Genomic DNA, 20,281 nt, shown 5'->3' on the forward strand with positions numbered 1-20,281 from the left:
GTTTCACGGGTCGCTACTCCAGTTGCTACAGGTTTATACAGTAATTTTTGTTTTGTATGTCAAGCCGTGAAGTTGTGCTTTACATAATGGAGATTTTTCTTCGCTCAAGGACTGGATCTTTGTACAGCTTTAATCATTTTATCCAGGGGCGTAGATAGTTTTTTTTTCTTCGGGGGGGGGGGGGGAGGGGGGTTCAGTTCTGTTCGAGTACAAGATGGGTATTCAGATCATTGTCCCAAAGTATTAGCAGTTGAAGTGTCATAAACTGTTTCTACGTTTATAATTGGAAGACAAGTTGCGCCTACTGCAAATACTGACACAAGCGAATGGGAATGAAAGCGCTGTAGTAGAACAGTTGTGATGCTTATTAGAGGTGGGTGTTTGTGAACGAAAGGGGTCGAAAGGAACGGTTCACCAAAGCGAACAGAAGGACCGAGGAACGACTTCTAAGAACGGTCGTTCACCATTCACTTTGATAACAGTGGGTCTTATTCCGGGAATGGTCCTCGTTTCTGGAACGGTCGCGACCTGTGCTCTTTCCCGGCATAATCGATCTGTGTTCCAGGAACGGCAGCTACCCGTCTTCGTTCCAGGAATGGTCGGTCCTCGTTCCAGTGAAGGTCGCGGCCGGTCTCGTTGCCTCAACCGTCTCGTTATTTTTCCGGTAGCCACTCTTTCTCCTTTCCATTTCAACTTTTTTATCATTTTGTAATTTCTATAAAAATTAAGTTGCATGTGATATATACTTTTTAGGCAGCAAACAAAGAAATTTACTTCTACATCCATCATTTTGATCAGCTCTAGAACATACAATTATCACAAAGGTAGTTTTGTTTTTTATTTGTAGATTTTCTGGTTTCGCCTACCTGATTTAACTAGTTTTTAAGATAAATTTTAATAATTTTTTTGTTGTAGTGTTCGAAAGTTCACATAAAACTTTCGGTTTTCGCATTACTTCCAAAAATAAAGCATGATACTACGGACGGTTCTTACTTTTCCACGTTTGGTTAGTTCCTTGTTTCTTTGCACAATAAAATGAATTGTTTCTGATTTCGGCTCCATAAGAAAAGGGGACGAGGTGCCCCTCCATTCGAAACCGTAGAATGGCCTAAAATTGTACTTAGTTTTTATCTAAAAAAATATTGTTCAGAAGTAGCTTTTTAGCGAAAAACATACTTTCAACTTAATTATTAATACTGTATTGCTGCATTAACTTTCACAATACAAAGCTATGAGGCTACTATTTTCCTACTAAACATGTGAGGCAAATATGACTAGAAAATCAAATTTTCTTTTAAACACACATATTCTTCAATGAAGTTTTTATTTTATTTTATTTTATTTTTTACCCTGGAACCTTATGAATATATTCAGGCAAAACCTGAATTACATTTAGTTTCCGTTCTTAGCCTTTTGTAAATTATTTATTACAGTGCTGCATGAGCCTGATGCCTGTCTCAATCAGATAACGTTTAGTTTAGTTTAGTCACTAGGTGCAGAGCGTTGACGTCTTCATTTGCATGCCACTATGAAGAACCTGTCTTAAGGAACTTGTCACTCAAATCAAATTCTTTAAATCATTATCATCTTCTTCTTTTCAAGGATTACGGTGCTGTCCATTACGAACTCACAAACAAAATAAATTTTTAAATATACTCTTATTTTGTTACAAACGAGCAGCTCAATCCCGTTAGCCACAGTTTTTGGGATCTGATCGAGTCCTGCTTGAATCCCTTTGTATCTTCTCGAATTTCTGTGTCGCTGGTTCTGCTTCACAATTTAGTGTAGCAGAATCTACACTGCATTGTGAAGCCGAACCAACAGACATAGGGGGTTCTGCTACATAGAATGGCGAAGAAGAACCACCAGGTATAGGGATTAAAGAATATAGAAAGGGACTCAAGCAGAAATCGATCTAATCCCAAAAATTGCGGCTAATGGGACTGAACTGCTTGTTCCTCGTAGAATAAGAGCATAATTGTTTAAACATACTCTTATTTTATTAGAAACGAGCAGTATAGTCCCGTTAGCCACATTTTTTTGGGATTTGATCGATTCCTATTTGAATTGAATATCTTTGTATCTTCTTGAATCCTTATGTGTTGGTTCTGATTCGCGAGTCGGTGTAGTAATTGTTTTAATTTTTGATTCAGAAGATTAAGGCGACAGAACAAGGAACAGAAACCATAAGTGATATTTCAGTTTTTGTGAAACCACTCATGGGGCATATATATGAAGTTTTGAAAGATTTCTGAAATCCAAGTGCGGAGCTTCGGCTTCTAAAGCAGCACAGGGTCATGTTTGGACGTACAGAGCGTCAAGGAAAATACGAACAGAACAAACTGCAGTCTATTCTTGCGGTCAGAAGTGAACTTCATCAAGAAACATAAGGTTTTTCAATACATAAATGGTTTTCGCCATCCACCTTGCGCAATGGACCCCTTTGGCGCACGGAAAAATGTTCCATGAGATGGTTCCTCTAGAACACAATCCTCAGTTAATTCAAAAACTGTCAATATAATCGTCTCATATGTCTTATGCCTGGAAGTTAAATACAAGAGATCTTTTTCCAAAATGTTTTCAGACAAAACACACGCACCTCTAAAAGGGGTCGTATTTTATGGCGTTGCGACAGAAACTAATGACTTAGCAGAAAAGCCATTCATTGCGGGTTTCATGAACAACTTTTCCTACCCTTTTCCGTTGTTTAGACAAAAAAAAATGCATAAAATTATCAACACTGGATTTTTCTTTTCTTTTATTTTCTAATACAATTGTGTGCAAAATTTATCTTTTAAGTACATTAATACGTAATTTACTGATTTGTTGATTTCCACATTCGTTTCACTCTCATCCGTTAGCGATTGCCTGTGCTCGTTGAGGAGTTCTCTTTCTCAAGTAACTGATGACTGATCCCATGCGTGTACCTTGCGGGTGGCGTTCTTTACAACAGCTGACTGATCAAAAACTGCTTACCTTTTTCAATTTTAAAGATCTGCAAACCAAAGACTCTTGAGATGTTGTCAAGATTTGGAAAAAAGAATGTCTTGTTTATTTTCCCTTGTTAAGTTTCGACGATCTCCCAGAATATCTGCGTAAGTTATCACTGTTGCTAATAGAAATCATCTAATTTTAGTAAACAGTTTTTGGCTCCTGTGTCGGAAGTCGTTAATTTTCCGTATAAATGTTCACTTGCCACTCAGTACGACACTTCGATGTGTAGTTAATTTACATAACCACATACTGTAAAAGAAAATTATGAATGTTGGTTTGACAGATTATAGTTTACTTACAGTTATTTCAAGCTAGTAATGTCCACACGAACGTATACAGTTTTCTGTAAGCGAACTGAAAATTAAGACTTATACTTGCTACAACTACGAATTTCTGTCGAAAGTGAATGACGCTGGGGTTTGTCCGCACTGTGTCGCGAACAGGTTCCCTAATTCGTACTTCCGTTCAGCTTGTTCTGCGCTCTCTCTGCCCGGCTTCGGGCTATTGGTCTGTCACAACACCTGACTAGCGTGATGCGTTCTGAGAATACATGAAGCTAATGAAATCCAAGTGAACAACCTGTTACGTGAATTAATCAAATGGTTCAAATGGCTCTGAGCACTATGCGACTTAACTTCTGAGGTCATCAGTCGCCTAGAACTTAGAACTACTTAAACCTAACTAACCTAAGGACATCACACACATCCATGCCCGAGGCAGGATTCGAACCTGCGACCGTAGCGGTCGCTCGGTTCCAGACTGTAGCGCCTAGAACCGCACGTCCACTCCGGCCGGCGTGAATTAATCAGTGCATCTATTATGCAGAAGTAATTCTTGGGTGTATTTGACATTTTTCCCTGAAATTTATCTAAAATACGTATAGCATGCAATTAGATACAAAGGAACGATAAATGAGTATAACTGAACGTTTCCCAAAAAGGAACGATACCAGTGAACTTGTTCCAAAAAAATGAACGAGTTTGCCCATTTATACTGCCTACTGATGGTAATGTAAATTGCTCCGTAAATCGCGAGTATGTAGCGTCTGTAAACTGCATGTTATGAAACAGTCCACGTCAAATGCTTTCTTAGTATATTGATTAATATTTCAAATCGCTCAGCATTGCTTAAATTACTTCTGTCAATAAACGAAGAAATGTAATTTTTGACAGATGTAGTTGGAAATGGAGAAACGTTAACTTAATTGTACCTGTCTTCTGAACTAACTACTTCCTGAATTACTAACGTATCTTCATCACTTTCTTTGAGGTCTTCATTAGGTCATTCCAGTTTTGCTACTCTTGTTTGAAAAAATGATTTAACTGATACTGGCAGAGGTCTTTTTTGAGCTGTTGGCTCCATAACAGTTCCTTAAACATGTCAGTAATTAGTATGGCAGTCTGTAGATTATTTTTTTCGTCGATTACTTAACTCCGTTGGGTAAACTGAAGAGCGTGATTGGAGTGTGGCGAGCTATATTTGTATGAGTTACACATCTAATTTGAAGATTTTTGGGTTTAAATGAAAAAGCGTGATTGCCGTACGACTGTTCACACATAACTTGCTGTTTTTCTTATTTTAACTCGAAAGTCATCCCTATTTAAGCAAAAGTAGTGGAACATCTAACATAATAGACCCTTCTCTTTCACACTCATGAGGCGGCGATGTAAACAATTGATTATATAAGAATATGCAGCCTACAGTTGCAGGTTAACTTTATCGTTTACCTAGGTTTCAACGTTACTAATAACGTCTTCCTCAGAACCTGCAAAAAGTTACTTTTATAATGCGCTAGTAAATTATATTAGGTATGGTCATCCTATAGGATGCAACGTGTAGTACTTACATAAAATATTATTTAAATGTTTGCCTAAAACGAGTGCCGCCCTCTGTGAGGCAGACCGCGAAGCCCTCGCGGTCCGCAGTCTCTAGTCACACGACGAGGCCCACACAACGGGCTTAAAGTGAATCTGCTACAGTTTGTTTAATAGAAGCGACAAAACCTTATGGTTATGCATAAAGTTTTATAAAGTTGACTTAGGACATGGCCCGTTTTTGGCAAACATTGAAATAATATTTTATGTAAGTACTACATGTTGCATCCTGTAGGATGACCATACCAAATATAATTTACTAGCGCATTATAATAGTAACTTGTTGCAGGTTCTGAAGAAGACGTGATTACTAACGTTGAAACCTAGGGAAACGATAAAGTTAACCTGCAACTGTAGGCTGTATATTCTTATATAAACAATATCAGTTGCTGTCGCTGCATAAAAATGTTAAAAATTACTAAACAATTGAACCGCATCATACCTAAAAGTTTGCGTCAAGTAACTTTGCAGTTTCTTACTTTGTACGTTAAGAACCACTCCATTCGAGTAACTTTACCGTGCAATATAGGTTATCTAGCATCTCTTGAGGCCATTCCTCGTAGTACTGCTCAGAACTCTTCAACAGAATTCGTGAGTTTTCGTGAAGCTTGCCACCATACTTGGCAATTTACACGGCCTGACACTAAATGACGCTGCACTAGCCTTTACACAGTGAACTACTTGACTTTGACCTGTGGCATTAATTTAATTTAATTTCATATTCATAGCTACAACGCACCAGATATGAACATGAACGTATTTGTAACGAGCTTTCATGAAACTTTGTTACTTTCTTGCGTCATTTCCATCACAGCAATTTGGTTGGTTGATTTGGGGGAAGGGACTAAACAGCGAGGTCATCGGTCCCATCTGATTAGGGAAGTATGGGAAGGAAGTCGGCCGTGCCCTTTCAGAGGATCCATGCCGGCATTTTCCTGAGGCGATTTAAGGTAATCACCATGGGCGTACCCAGCGAGTGAAGGAGGGGGGGGGGGGGGGCAGCTGCCCCTAGAAGATATTCGCAGTTTTTTACTAGTTTACTGTTTTATTTAATAAGAAATGCTGCATGTTTTCTCGGATTGTACAAGTTCATTCTTGTATTTAAAATGTCTATTAAAAGCAGTTTTTCGCTGGTTTACTGTTTTATTTAGTAAGGAGTGCTGTATGTTGTCTCGAGTCCTTGTTTCCTGAGACTAGTATGACCAGCCCCCTCCCTCCCTCCCCCCCCCCCCAGTTCAGATCCTGGGTACACCCTTGGTAATCACGGGAAACCTAAGCAGAATGACCGGACGTGGGGTTGAATCGTCGTCCTCTCGAAAGCGAGTCCAGTGTGCTAACCACTACACCACATCGCTTGGTCACAGCAAGTGGTCAGATCGTGAAGTGAGCTGCAAATGTTGTAGGCACTGCAGGAGACTCCCTCCCCCAAACGGACCCGCCATACTGAATTAGATTATTCAACATTTTCTTTCACAAAGGTGTTTTTTGCTGTTTTTAGGACGAACGTAATTTCAAAATACTCTCTAAAGAGCGTGATAAAGCATGATTTGGGAGTGTAGCATAGCAGGGCAAGGATCAGAAGACCTTTGAAACTGTTACCTAAATGAAATATGAGTCGGAATCAAAATAATATATTTAGGTGTACCAAATTATAAGATGGCTTCTTTGTCGCCTCCACCTTCCCCCCTACAGCAGGACCTGTGGAAATGGTATTTACACACTTGTAATTAAGTGAGTAATGAAACGTTTTTCGTTCATTTACAAACATTACTCTCTCATTGAAGTACGTATAAAATCATATTTCCTCTCTGAAAGTGTTTTTTCCCCAATGGGCCTGTCTTCTGAAGCATTATCCTAATTTTAAAGCATTTACAAGGTTACTAGAAACAGACTATTTCTGGGTGGATGTAATGGAGTTTGGTCCCAAAAATCGATTTTTCAAAAATATTATTTTCTTGATCTACACAGTTTAATCTATGCTGTGTGTGAATTTTATCGTGATAGCAGCTTTAGAAATGCCTTTAAATTGTTTAACTGATTATCTTTGCACTAGCAGCCAGCCACTTCCCCCTTTTCCGACATTTGGGAAACTGCTCGCTTCAGCAGAATTTTTGTCAGTGTGAAGGCTATTTTCTTTCGATATCTTTGGCTGACATCTATATCTCTGGCTGACATGTATATCTTTGCCAGAGAACTTTTTTGCATGCTGTTTATTTATGTTTTGAAAATACTAACACATAATAGTAGGTGGAAGGTTAAATTCACAAACCTTTATGTGGAAGTCAAGATTTATGTGTAATGGGTGGTGGAAAAACTGTGTTTAGGAAATGGAGGTCTCGTGGAAATTGGTTTACTGACAAAAAAGAGGAAGCAGCTCGAAATGAAGAACATAAGCTCTCAGCTTCAGCATCAAAACTTGGGACAGGAGAATTGTACAGGTACATGAATGATGTTGATATGCACTGCCCTGGATTCAGACTTATTGACTTAGCGATTCTCTGCCAGGCTATAAAGTTTTCATGTTCATGAGTTAGCTGTAAAAATACAGACTGCATGATAGTTGTTCAAGAAAGAAGAGTAGGAACAGCTTATGATTTTAAATTAATTTGTAACTCGTGTGGCTATGAATTTTCAGTTTCCTCCTCCAGAAAAACTGACACTGGTACCTAGGAAACCAATTTTAGGTTGGCATATGCTCTGAGATGCCTTGGACAAGGCAGGAAAGGAGGTAATTTATTGTATGGTTTTCTGAACATGCCTCCACCTTGCGGAAGGTTTGAAAAAATAAATAAAGAAATGTCTGATGTATGCGATACTGCCAAACTTTCTATGAAGAAAGCAGTGGGAGAACTGGTTTTAGTAAACCAAAAAGAAATAGATCGTGGGGTAGATGTTCATGACACTGAATCTCCTACAAATGTTACCGACCTGTGTCTGTCTGCAGATGGGACCTGGATGAAAAGGGATCACACATCTCTGTATGGAGTTACATCTGTTATTAGTGTTGACTCGGGTAAAGTTACAGAAGTAGAAATTATGTCTAAATATTTACACCAGTGTGCAACAAGGAAAATGTCCAACAATGAAGACAGTGAGAGACTGTGGCAAGAAAAGCATGCAGTAGCATGCTCTAAAAATTATAGTGGCTCAAATGGGGGCATGGAGGTTGCTGCAGGTGTGAGGATGTTCTCCAGATCTGAGGACCAGTATGGTGTTAGATATACCTAATAGCTCACCATTAAAGGCTGTAACAGATAAAAGTTTGAATAATACAACAATAGAAAAGTTGGAACGTACTGGCCACATCCAAAAGAGGCTTGGTGGTAGCGTCATTGCTTGCTGAAAGAGAAGAAAGGTGAAGTACTTGAGGATGGAAAATCACTAGGCGGAAAAGGGAGGCTTACTCTGAAAGAAACTGATTCTCTTCAGTTATTTTGTGGGAGACTATCAGGAAAAGCACATAATTTAGAGGCAATGAGGAGTGCTACGTGGGCAATTTTTTTCCACAAACGATCCACTGACCAAGTACCAATGCACAATCTGTGAAAGACAATAGAAATGAGACATATTCACATAAGCACTCATTACCAGAACCTGTTGTGAATGTAATTAAGCTCACATTCAGGTTTCTTGCAAACTCTAATTTATTGAGGAAGTGTCTTCACGGAAAGACACAAAATGCAAATGAAAGCCTCAATAATTCAATTTGGATTCGATGCTCAAAAAGGACATTCTATGGACTTGAAGTAGTCAAAATAGGTGTCTATGATGCAGTTTTATGTTACAATAATGGAAATAATGGCAGAATTGAAGTTCTGAACAGAGTTGGTACAGATCCTGGTATGGTTACAAAAAAAGCATTTTACACCATCGACGAGAGCAAGGTCAATAAAACTAACGATCAGTGTCTTACCTAAAAATTAAGGCCAGGCAGATATGGAGAGGAGAGAAGACAAAACCTGGAGGATGAGGAGTATCAGTATGGAGGATTTTAAAACTGAGGTAAGCTTATTATATGTAGAAGTATGAGAAGACAATCTTTGAAGCTCATTACATATGGTTTCCTGTTTTTACAGTATTACGAGGTGCATTCAAGTTCTAAGGCCTCCGATTTTTTTTCTCCGGACTGGAAAGAGATAGAAACATGTGCATTGTTTTAAAATGAGGCCATGTTCATTGTCAATACGTCCCAGAGATGGCAGCACCGTACGGCAGATGGAATTTTACCGCCAGCGGCGAGAATGAGAACTGTTTTAAATACTTAAAATGGCGACGTTTTCCTTACTTGAACAGCGTGCAATCATTAGTTTTCTGAATTTGCGTGGTGTGAAACCAATTGAAATTCATCAACAGTTGAAGGAGACATGTGGTGATGGAGTTATGGATGTGTCGAAAGTGCGTTCGTGGGTGCGACAGTTTAATGAAGGCAGAACATCACGTGACAACAAACCGAAACAACCTCAGGCTCGCACAAGCCAGTCTGACGACATGATCGAGAAAGTGGAGAGAATTGTTTTGGGGGATCGCCGAATGACTGTTGAACAGATCGCCTCCAGAGTTGGCATTTCTGTGGGTTCTGTGCACACAATCCTGCATGAGGACCTGAAAATGCGAAAAGTGTCATCCAGGTGGGTGCCACGAATGCTGACAGACGACCACATGGTTGCCCGTGTGGCATGTTGCCAAGCAATGTTGACACGCAACGACAGCATGAATGGGACTTTCTTTTCGTCGGTTGTGACAATGGATGAGACGTGGATGCCATTTTTCAGTCCAGAAACAAAGCGCCAGTCAGCTCAATGGAAACACACAGATTCACCGCCACCAAAAAAATTTCGGGTAACCGCCAGTGCTGAAAAAATTATGGTGTCCATGTTCTGGGACAGCGAGGGCGTAATCCTTACCCTTTGCGTTCCAAAGGGCACTATGGTAACAGGTGCATAATACGAAAATGTTTTGAAGAACGAATTCCTTCCTGCACTGCAACAAAAACGTCCGGGAAGGACTGCGCGTGTGCTGTTTCACCAAGACAACGCACCTGCACATCGAGCTAACGTTACGCAACAGTTTCTTCGTGATAACAACTTTGAAGTGATTCCTCGTGCTCCCTACTCACCTGACCTGGCTCCTAGTGACTTTTGGCTTTTTCCAACAATGAAAGACACTCTCCGTGGCCGCACATTCACCAGCCGTGCTGCTATTGCCTCAGCGATTTTCCAGTGGTCAAAACAGACTCCTAAAGAAGCCTTCGCCGCTGCCATGGAATCATGATGTCAGCGTTGTGAAAAATGTGTACGTCTGCAGGGCGATTACGTCGAGAAGTAACGCCAGTTTCATCGATTTCGGATGAGTAGTTAATTAGAAAAAAAATCGGAGGCCTTAGAACTTGAATGCACCTCGTAGAAGCCTTTTCTCAAAAAGCATATTTGCTAATGTTATGAAATTTTCAGAACCTGTTCGCAACGTGTTGCTGTCTCCCTGGAACTAAAAGATACGAGATCCTGCAATTACATTATGATTTTTAGGTGACTGTATGTAGAAAAAAAAGCTAATTTTGGACGTGCAAAATTGAAAACTCTGTTAATGATGCAGTTTGTACCATAAATTAATAACTGTAGTTCAGTAGTCTTATAACCTTCTCAGGACACTAAAATATTTTGAGATTAATCGCATGATTAGAATTTGAGTTATGGCTTTTTATAAAAAAAGAAAATAAAAAAATTAAAAATTCAAATTTCTGGCAAAGTATTAATACTGCATATTTTATTATATTTTTACGTTAAACCACAGCTCTTTTCCTTTATACATCCAAAATTTTAGATTTGTACATTAATAAATATTGCCGCAATGATTTTTTAAATAATTTTTTTACATTTTCCGTTACATCCGCCCTTAAGTGGTAAGCCCCATCCTTTAATATTGAACGGATGGTACAAAACTTACATTTATTGTGTCATAAGGTTACCTTGTCAACCACCCTATAACACAGACTCCAGCTGTTGTTAGACGATTAGAAGTACGTCCAAATTATGTGTTAGGTGTACTCGTGGCACTTACAGAAATTTTTCCAAGGGGGGTGGGAGGGAGGGGAGACTTAAAATTTCCGACTTCCTAATGAAATGACCAGTTTAGAAACATGTCATGCTATAAGAACTAAACTGAATAGATGGCCCAAATAATTGACGGTTATTCACTGAATACATGAATAAACAACTCCGCATTCTAGGAAGATCACCAGAGTTCGCAGCAGTCGTAAACATAAGACAATCGACACGAAGGATATCGACATTTACCAATAACAAGCAGAGAGCCGAAGCTCAGCGTAATATCGCAGCTTCTCGCTGCTGCCCAACTTTGCACTCTTAACAGTCATTTTAAGTGTTCAACAGGCAAACTTTAATTCTGGAGGGGGGGTGGTGGTGTTGGAGAGGGGGGGGGCAGCTGTTCGCTCCCTTATTCTTCTCCATCCCCCCCCCCCCGTATTTATACCCCTGATTTTATCTCATCTTCATCAACGTGCACGTCGCTGCAGTGGTGTCAAACACCCTCAGACGGGGACTCATGGCAAATAACGCCACACCATAGTTTCATTGTATTTTTCAACTGTGATTGTGATTTATTGGCCAAATCTACTGTATCCTTTAAGGATGTCCACATACACTCCCGGAAAAAAATAGTGCACGTGGAAAGACGACGTCGATTTTGATCCAATGATAGCGAAACCCCTTGGGAGACAATAGATGCACCGATAATTTGTTCATCGTCGTCCACCAACAGATAGTGCAGAGACGTACTCACCAGAGCGCCATCTGCGTCTACCCTTTAATAGGGAGTGCTCACAGCCAGAAGGTTGAGTGTGGTGCAAACGTGTGAAACATGCAGGCAGCCATGCCACAGATGCATACTCATTCTTGCTGTAGCCAACTGACCAAGTTTGAAATGGGTCAAATTGTGGCCTTCCGAGTGGTGGGATGGTCGTTTCGAAGAATTGCCATACAAGCTGGACGTGCTCTGTCAATTGTGTAATGATACTGGTATACTGGTCATGTGAACATTCTCACACCCATACACGAGGTTCTGGAAGTCCACGCAGTACAGACGCCCGCCAGGCTCGTCGTATTGTAAGGGTAGCAGTGGCAGATCATACAACTACCAGAGAACAGATAAGAGGGCTTGTGAACCCAGACATGTCAACACGAACTGTTGCGAACCGGTTATTAGTACTCACGCCACAGCATCGACGTGCACAGCTCGAATGGTGCTGTCAGAGGATAACTTGGAATATGGAATGGCGCCGTAGTCTTCAGCAATGAAGTTGAGTCTACCTGCACGTAAGCGATGGTCGTTTGCCTGTATGACGTAGACCTGCTGAGTGCTGTGCTGTAGAGTGCATTCGTCCACGACACACTCGCCTCGCATCAGGTTTTTGAGCTGTGCTGCGATATATTACAACTGTCGTTCACATTTGGAGTTTCTGGAAGGGACGCTAACCAGCACTCAGTACGCGCAGAATGTTGTTTGATCCGTTCTATTGCTGTTCCTGCGACAGAAAGATGATGTGATGTTCCAATTGGAGTACGCTCGCCCACACACCGCCCGTGAAACTCAATGTGCTCTGCAAGGCGTGCAGAAACCTCCTGGCCAGTATGATCTTCCAACTTGTCTCCAATCGAGCAAATGTAGGATACAATGGAACAAGAAATGACTCCTCGGAGTCGTCAGCCAACAACTCTTACAGAACTACACGAGCAGGTCGAGCAGGCGTGGCACAAGGACAGTATTCTCCATCTGCATAATCGACTGTATACCACAGTCAGCGCCATTGCTACCCGTGGAGGCTACACCATTGCTATTAGTGTCATCGCATGGATTGATACCTGTTACCTCAGAGCCACTGGTGCTATTAATCTGTAAATGTAATCATTTCATACGCACTGTTGCTACAATAAATCTCGAGTCAATTGGCAAACTCTAAAAAAGTGCACTGTTTTTTTTCCCTTCAGTGTATTTACAAATACTGAGTAATCCGGCGCTACAGTCACAGGTTCGAATCCTGCCTCAGACATGGATGTGTGTGATGTCCTTAGGTTAGTTAGGTTTAAGTAGTTCTAAGTTCTAGGAGACTGATTACCTCAGCAGTTAAGTCCCATAGTGCTCAGAGCCATTTGAACCATTTTTTGAGTAATCCGGTATCTTAATTGTATATGGGTATTGTGATGGAAACGGTGCTACTGCTTGTAGAGAGTTGTTGTTGTTGTTGTGGTCTTCAGTCCTGAGACTGGTTTGATGCAGCTCTCCATGCTACTCTATCCTGTGCAAGGTTCTTCATCTCCCAGTACCTACTGCAACCTACATCCTTCTGAATCTGCTTAGTGTATTCATCTCTTAGTCTCCCTCTATGATTTTTACCCTCCACGCTGCCTCCAATACTAAACTGGTCATCCCTTGATGCCTCAGAACATGTCCTACCAACCGATCCCTTCTTCTAGTCAAATTGTGCCACAAACTTCTCTTCTCTCCAATCCTGTTCAATACCTCCTCATTAATTATGTGATCTACCCATCTAATCTTCAGCATTCTTCTGTAGCACCACATTTCAAAAGCTTCTATTCTCTTCTTGTCTAAACTATTTATCGTCCATGTTTCACTTCCATACTTGGCTACACTCCATACAAATACTTTTAGAAATGACTTCCTGACACTTAAATCTATACTCGATTTTAACAAATTTCTCTTCTTCCGAAATGCTTTCCTTGCTATTGCCAGTCTACATTTTATATCATCTCTACTTCGACCATCATGAGTTATTTTGCTCCCCAAAGAGCAAAACAAAGTGTCTCATTTCCTAATCTAATTCCCTCAGCATCACCCGACTTCATTCGACTACATTCCAGTATCCTCGTTTTGCTTTTGTTGGTGTTCATCTTATATCCTGCTTTCAAGACACTATTCATTCCGTTCAACTGCTCTTCTAAGTCCTTTGCTGTCTCTGACAGAATCACAATGTCATCGGCAAACCTCAAAGATTTTAATTTCTTCTCTATGAATTTTAATACCTACTCCGAATTTTTCTTTTGTTTCCTTCACTGCTTGCTCAATATACAGATTGAATAACATCGGGGAAAGGCTACAACCACTGCTTCCCTTTCATGTCCCTCGACTCTTATAACTGCCATCTGGTTTCTGTACAAATTGTAAATAGCCTTTCGCTCCCTGTATTTTACCCCTGCCACCTTCAGAATAGATAGTATAGCACACTATATCCTAACCACAGACAACCAGATCCAAGAGTGTTTACTCATGCTTCCACTGAACTGTGTGAGCCCAGTGCAGTGCCCAGCAATCATACTTCATCTGAACGCACTAATTAAGAGTGTCGATGAAGCAGAAGGCATTACTCAGTTGACAGAATGTAGTCTTTCAACAAGCACACACAGGATTTCTGCATGTATCGGTGTACCACCACACATTAATATGGCGCACATTACATATGCACGGTTTCTACCACTATCATTTACGAAGGAGTCAACGTCTTCGAGAAGGAGCTGAAGGTAGAGTATTGGCATTTTGTTTTTAAAGCATCGAATAATCCCAGTGATATTGTTTACTGACAAAGCCACTTTCACTCTTGACGGTATCAGTAACACTTGTAACTCATATGACTGTGTACAAACATTTTCAGAAACGCTTTTCTGTAAATGTGTAGTGATATGATAGACAATCGGTTGACTGTATGTGTTGTGTTATCGCATCTTCTTACTGGGCCCTGTTTCTTGCAAACGAGCTTCCAGTATAATTGGTTGCTCTTGATACAAGAATGGGTATGTACTCAGCACGATGGGGGCCCCTGCACATGCTAACGGTCAGGTGACACAGTATCATCTAGTGCTAGCATTCTCCGAAGATGGATCAGGAGAAATGGCCTTGTTTGTTGGCCAACAGTATCCCCAGTGAAGTCTACAAAAAAAACGTAAACACCAGAGAAGCATTGATCATTGAACTATGAATAACGCTGCTCTAATGAAATAACGCCAAGGCGACCTCATAAGTAGTACACGTTGTCATGCCAAGAGAATTCGAAAAAGCATTGAAGTCGGAGGTGAAAACTATGAAAACTAAGTTAATCGTTTGTCTATTGTTAACACTTTCTGAAAGTATTTGTTTTGGTTACATTTTACAAGATGCGTCTCTGCAACCAATGAAAATTGGACATCAGTTATATGGAATACTTTATTCGAAGTTGTCTACTCTCCCAACTCCTAAAATATTTACTATTCCTCCAGAATTAGCCGGTATAGTGAATTTTCAGTGTACAATCCACCTTAGACACTCAGGTTTAAGTAATAAATAAATAAGTAAATAGCGATAACACTATTTCCTTGCAGCGATTTGTTGGTACAATCAAGTTTTGTTAATGCCTCAGACCACATCTCTAAAAGGCACATAAATGCCTAATCAGTTTTTCTGAGAAGGATAATAGCATCTGTTGCCGTTTTAGTAGATCAATGGGCGGAGGAGAGAAAGTCTTCTTCTCGTAGGCAGATAATAGGAACCCAAGGGTTAGAAGAACTCATTTACCTCTCTGGGTTTAATCCTTGAACCTTGTATCTCTGTTGTTTCTTTTTCGATCACTTGCACCCCCAGTGTCGCTGTGCGTGGCGGGGGCCTGTCTCGTCACACTCTCTGTACGGTTCTAAATATTATACAGGGCGTCCCACATACAACCGTTACGCCTCATACTCAAGATTCAAGTAATACTGAGCTAACTAAAAAAGAACAGGCAGTAGTAACGTTAAAAATCATGCAGTTAGCTGTTTGTAAGAGACACTGGGAGTGGTGGCCATGGGCGTCCAGGCATCTCTGACTGTGTGATGACGTTACCAGTAACACGCTGTAATTCTGCAGGCGTGATGTTATTAATTTCTCTAGTGATGTTCCGTGTATGAGCGTTTATTCTGCGAAGACTGTCTGCATACACTGCATGCTTTTTAATGTGCCCATAAACAGAAATCACACGATATTAAGTCTGGGTATCTTGAGAGCCAGAGGCCTGTACTTTCAAGTCTTGTCTTCAAGGAACGTGTGGTGATGTGGGCCATACTTTGATTGGTTGTGTGAGCAGTTGCTCCATCTTATTGGAATAATGTATACAGCTTTTCTGGATTTATTAATTATGCTTAGAAAGAGTGAAAGCTCTCTAGATATCTGGCACTGATTAAGGAGTAATTAAAAAATAAGAGGTCACTAATACGCATGCCAGGCAACACACACCAAACACCTATCTTCTATGAGTGGAGAGGGTCTTCATGCAAATTATGTGGGTTGTCCTGCGACCAATATCTACAATTCTGGGAGTTCACATAACCTGACAAATTAAGACAGGTCTCGTCTCCACGAAGCAAAGCAAGGGGTATGAGCAACCGTTAGCAACTGATGTTAACAGCCAGTTAGACTAATGAACTCCTTTTCCATGATTTCAACTCAAATTTCAACTCTTCCTTCACAATCACACGATAGGCGTGTAATTTCATATCCTTTAATGCATGATGACACGATTTACGAGCCCCGTCGGAGGTTCGAGTCCGCCCTCGGGCTTGGGTGTGTGCGTTGTCCTCAGCGTAAGTTACAGTTAGATTAAGTAGTGTGTAAGCCTAGAGACCGATGACCTCAGCAGTTTGGTCCAATAGGAACTTACCACCACCACACGATTGACGAGATGCACCAACCTGCTGCGATAACCTCCTTAACGACTTGAGGGGACTTCTCACAATGACCATGTGAATTCTTTCTATAGTTACAGGTGTCCTCACTGTCTGTCGCTTATTCCTCTGCACATTTTGAACGTATACTACAGCCCTCCATTTGTTGCACAGATCTTGAATGGTGCTGGTTGTGGGGAGTTTCCAACCAGGATACCTCGCTTGAAACACTTCTTTACATTCCCTGATGGAGCCCGTCTTTATGTAACACTCCGAAATGTCAATTAGCTGTTCTAATGCAAACTGGCCCATTTCTGTAAGAGCTCAGCGTTACGAGCTTCTCAGAACAACAGACGCATGATCACACAGCTGCGCTCAACTGTCCAATAAAAGACAGTGTAGCCAACTTACGGGGCAGTGTTACCACATCGTAAGCAATTCTACTAGAGATGATTAGCAGCTCCGTGAGGTGTACCGTTTTTATGTGGGACACTGTATCAACAACATTACATTTTCTTCAGACCAATTTGTCACACACGCTATTCATATCAACAACGAAAGTATTTCGGAAACAATACAGCAGACGAATTCTTACAGTGTTCCTAGCGCGAAGTTAATGCAGATGAGTAGAAAAATGTTCGAATACAGCATTAACAGTGTGCTCCTTGGCACAGTCACGTCGATTATATATCAAGGCGAAACGTTGCAAAGCATTATCAAATGGCATCATCATGTAAGAATAGTGGTAGGGAAGGCGAATAGTCGACAGTGGTTTACAGGAAGAAGTTTGGGAAAGTGTGGCTCATCTGTAAAGGAGACCGCTTATAGTAGGACACTAGTGCGACCCGTTGCTGAGTATTGTTCGAATGTTTGGGGTCCGCACGGCTTCGGATTAACGGAAGACATCGAAGCAATTCAAAGGGGAGCCGCTAGATTTTTTACCAGTAGGTTCTAACAACACGTAAGTATTACGAAGATGCTTCGTGGACTCAAATGGGAATCCCTGGAGGGAAGGCGAAGTTCTTTTCGAGTAAAACTTTTCAGAAAATTTAGAGAACCTGCATTTGAGGCTCACTGCAGAACGAGTCTATTGCCGCCATCGTACATATCGCTTAAGGACCACGAATATAAGACTAGAGAGATTGGGGCTCATACGGAAGCATGTAGGCAGTAGTTTTTCTCTCGCTCTATCTGCGAGAGGAACAGGAAAGTAAATGACTAGTAGTGCTACAGGGTACCCTCTGCTACGGCGGCTTGCGGGTATGTATGTAAATGTAGACGTAGAGGTAGAGGACGCGAATTCACTTTGACGGTTCACTAAAAGGTCGACAACAAGCGGAACACGAGCGAGCACCAGCGAATGCAAGCCGAACGCGACAGAATGAATATTTCTCACGCTTGCCTACCATTTTTACCAGAGAGAATTCCCGTTCGCATGTTTTCGCTCCGGAGTAAACCATGCTTAGCACAAACGTGTAATTAGGCACTTAGGACTGTAACTGAGAGTTTTAGGTAATTTGGTCTCCCCACCTCATTCGCCTTTCTTCTGTGTTTTTTGCTTTTCTTCCTCGTTGTAAAATCGGATTTTGGATTTCACTTATAACAAGAATTAATAACAATTATATCGCGTAGTACTCAAATTAAAGCAATGCGTTTTGATTCGTCTACATTTGTGCAGGTTGCATGTCAATTTCGCTGCTTGTTTTTTCTTGCAGCTTAACACGTGACTCAGTGGGCCCTGTTCCAGAGTTTGCAGCCACAGAAAAAATTTTAGTGGTTACCAGAAATGAAGCACTGGTCCTCTACGTTACCAGTCCCGATCGGTAATCACTAACCGACTAGCCTTGTACACAAACTCGCGTTTGGAGAAAACTGGTAATGGAATAGGCTTGTCATTTTGTAGGGATCGCCCCTACTTTCCTATAAATGTCCCATATGCTTACATGCGTCTGATTGGGCATCCTCAAGTCCCTACCTTTTTGGTTTGCTTTTACAATTTTATTTTTCTTCATATCATATGGCATAACTTTTAATTTCATGTTCGTAAGTTTATCATCTTATTCTTGTTAGCCAAAGCCAATACGTTAAAATAACGAGATAAAGCAACAAAACAATTGGTTTAAAAGTCAACTGTGTTGCTCGCCCCACCCTCCTTTTTCATAATACCTAGTGTTGGCGAGGTCCTTGTATTTATGAAGTGATTGAGTGAAGGAGTATTGAAATGTTTCGAACATAACGTTGTCCTGTAAGAGCAAAACTTTATTAATATTACGAGGTTTTTAGGATTCTCCGAAGCGTGATTCATATTTAAAACGCTCGGTAGATTTAAGTGGAAATACAAATAGCCTTGTTGATGAGTTTAGTGATGACAGTTATGAGAATCAGAATGAAACCCGAAAGGAAAAAGTGAAAAAAGTGTGTTAATTTCGTAATGAATGATTAGAAGGTAAACGGTTCAAAAGTTGGTCAGCTGAAGGTGTTGATGAAGTGATGACGAAGTGTAGAGTGTGTCCCAATTGAAAAGGTGCACTGTGGGTATTCGTGCCGGTATGTGAAACAGGAGGTATGTCTGTAAGTTCCAACCCCAGTCCCATTGATTTCTATCATTGTATAAGATAAACACTGTTAACTTCTAAATATTTAAAGTTTCAAGTGTGGTGCTTGTAGTTTAGTTTTGGTCTGAGAATAAAAACTGACGAACATTAGTCACAATTGCACATTTAATATATTAAGTGCTACATTTTGTTTGAAGTGTACCCACTTTTGACATGCCAAAGTTGGCAGTGTCACGACTTTTGACTTGCCAACGTTGGCAAACCTATTATGGACTGAAACTGAGTTGGCGATTATGCAAAGAACAAACTCATTCAACGTTCAGATATAGGCGGTGTTAAAACCAGAGACTGACAACGTGTATGTTCCAGTTCGGAATTAGAAACGACAAGGAGACATTGTCACCACAGATTTCCCGACATCCATCAAAGAGGGATTCGAAAGATTATGATGGACAATATACAAAACAAACTCAAAAATTATTTTGATATTATCTGTTCTGAAGAAGAAAAAAAAAGATGACAGTGTCTGCTTCATATATAGAAAGTCCTGGGTTTATATTCCAGCTCCTGCAAATAAATAAATAAAAAATTGTATTTTTGTCTAATTTTCAATTTTTATACAAATTGCAACTAAGCAGTTGTAACTAAAATTAAATTTTACGTACAACAGTAAAGAACAGTCGATTACAACAATGCAATCGGAAAGTGATCTTAATTAAGTCTTTCATTTATTACGCTCAAGTGCATGTGTCTGCTTTGTAAAACGCAAAGTTCGATGTAACAGAGGGCACGAGCGTCTTATCGGTGGTCAGCGTAAACAACATTACGAACAAATGGGAAAATAATGACTACTCACGCGCGCAGCAGAACAGAGCCAGCGGCAGCAGTGTGGGCAACATCTTGTTCATGACGCTACTGCCGCACTTTTCGCAGCTCACAGGGGCGAGCGGCTATCTAATCCACGAACGCGCCCACCGACAGCTGAAACCGCCACAGCTGCAGACAAAGCACATGCTACTAAAGTGTTATTCGACATGTATACTTCCCCAGTCGCTGGACACTCTGTTCCATTCCATTCACATATTACGAGGGCCAAGAGAGTACGCATGGTCAAAACTGAGGGGAGTGGTTCTGTTAGCTTTGTTAAATGAAGAAAAGT

At 40.7% G+C, this 20,281-nt stretch overlaps 1 protein-coding gene across 1 annotated transcript in view; it reads right to left on the bottom strand.

Moving 5' to 3' along the window:
- The window catches only part of LOC126262606 (acetylcholine receptor subunit alpha-like), a 276,417-nt gene extending 256,361 nt beyond the window's left edge, over nt 1-20,056 (bottom strand). The window contains exon 1 of the mRNA XM_049959357.1: nt 19,979-20,056. Within this exon, the coding sequence (XP_049815314.1) occupies nt 19,979-20,030 (52 nt within the window). The 5' untranslated portion in view covers nt 20,031-20,056. The remainder of the gene's footprint in view (nt 1-19,978) is intronic.
- Between the last annotated feature and the right edge of the window lie 225 nt (nt 20,057-20,281).

This window comes from Schistocerca nitens, chromosome 6 (genome assembly GCF_023898315.1).
Source record: "Schistocerca nitens isolate TAMUIC-IGC-003100 chromosome 6, iqSchNite1.1, whole genome shotgun sequence".
Lineage (NCBI taxonomy): Eukaryota > Metazoa > Arthropoda > Insecta > Orthoptera > Acrididae > Schistocerca > Schistocerca nitens.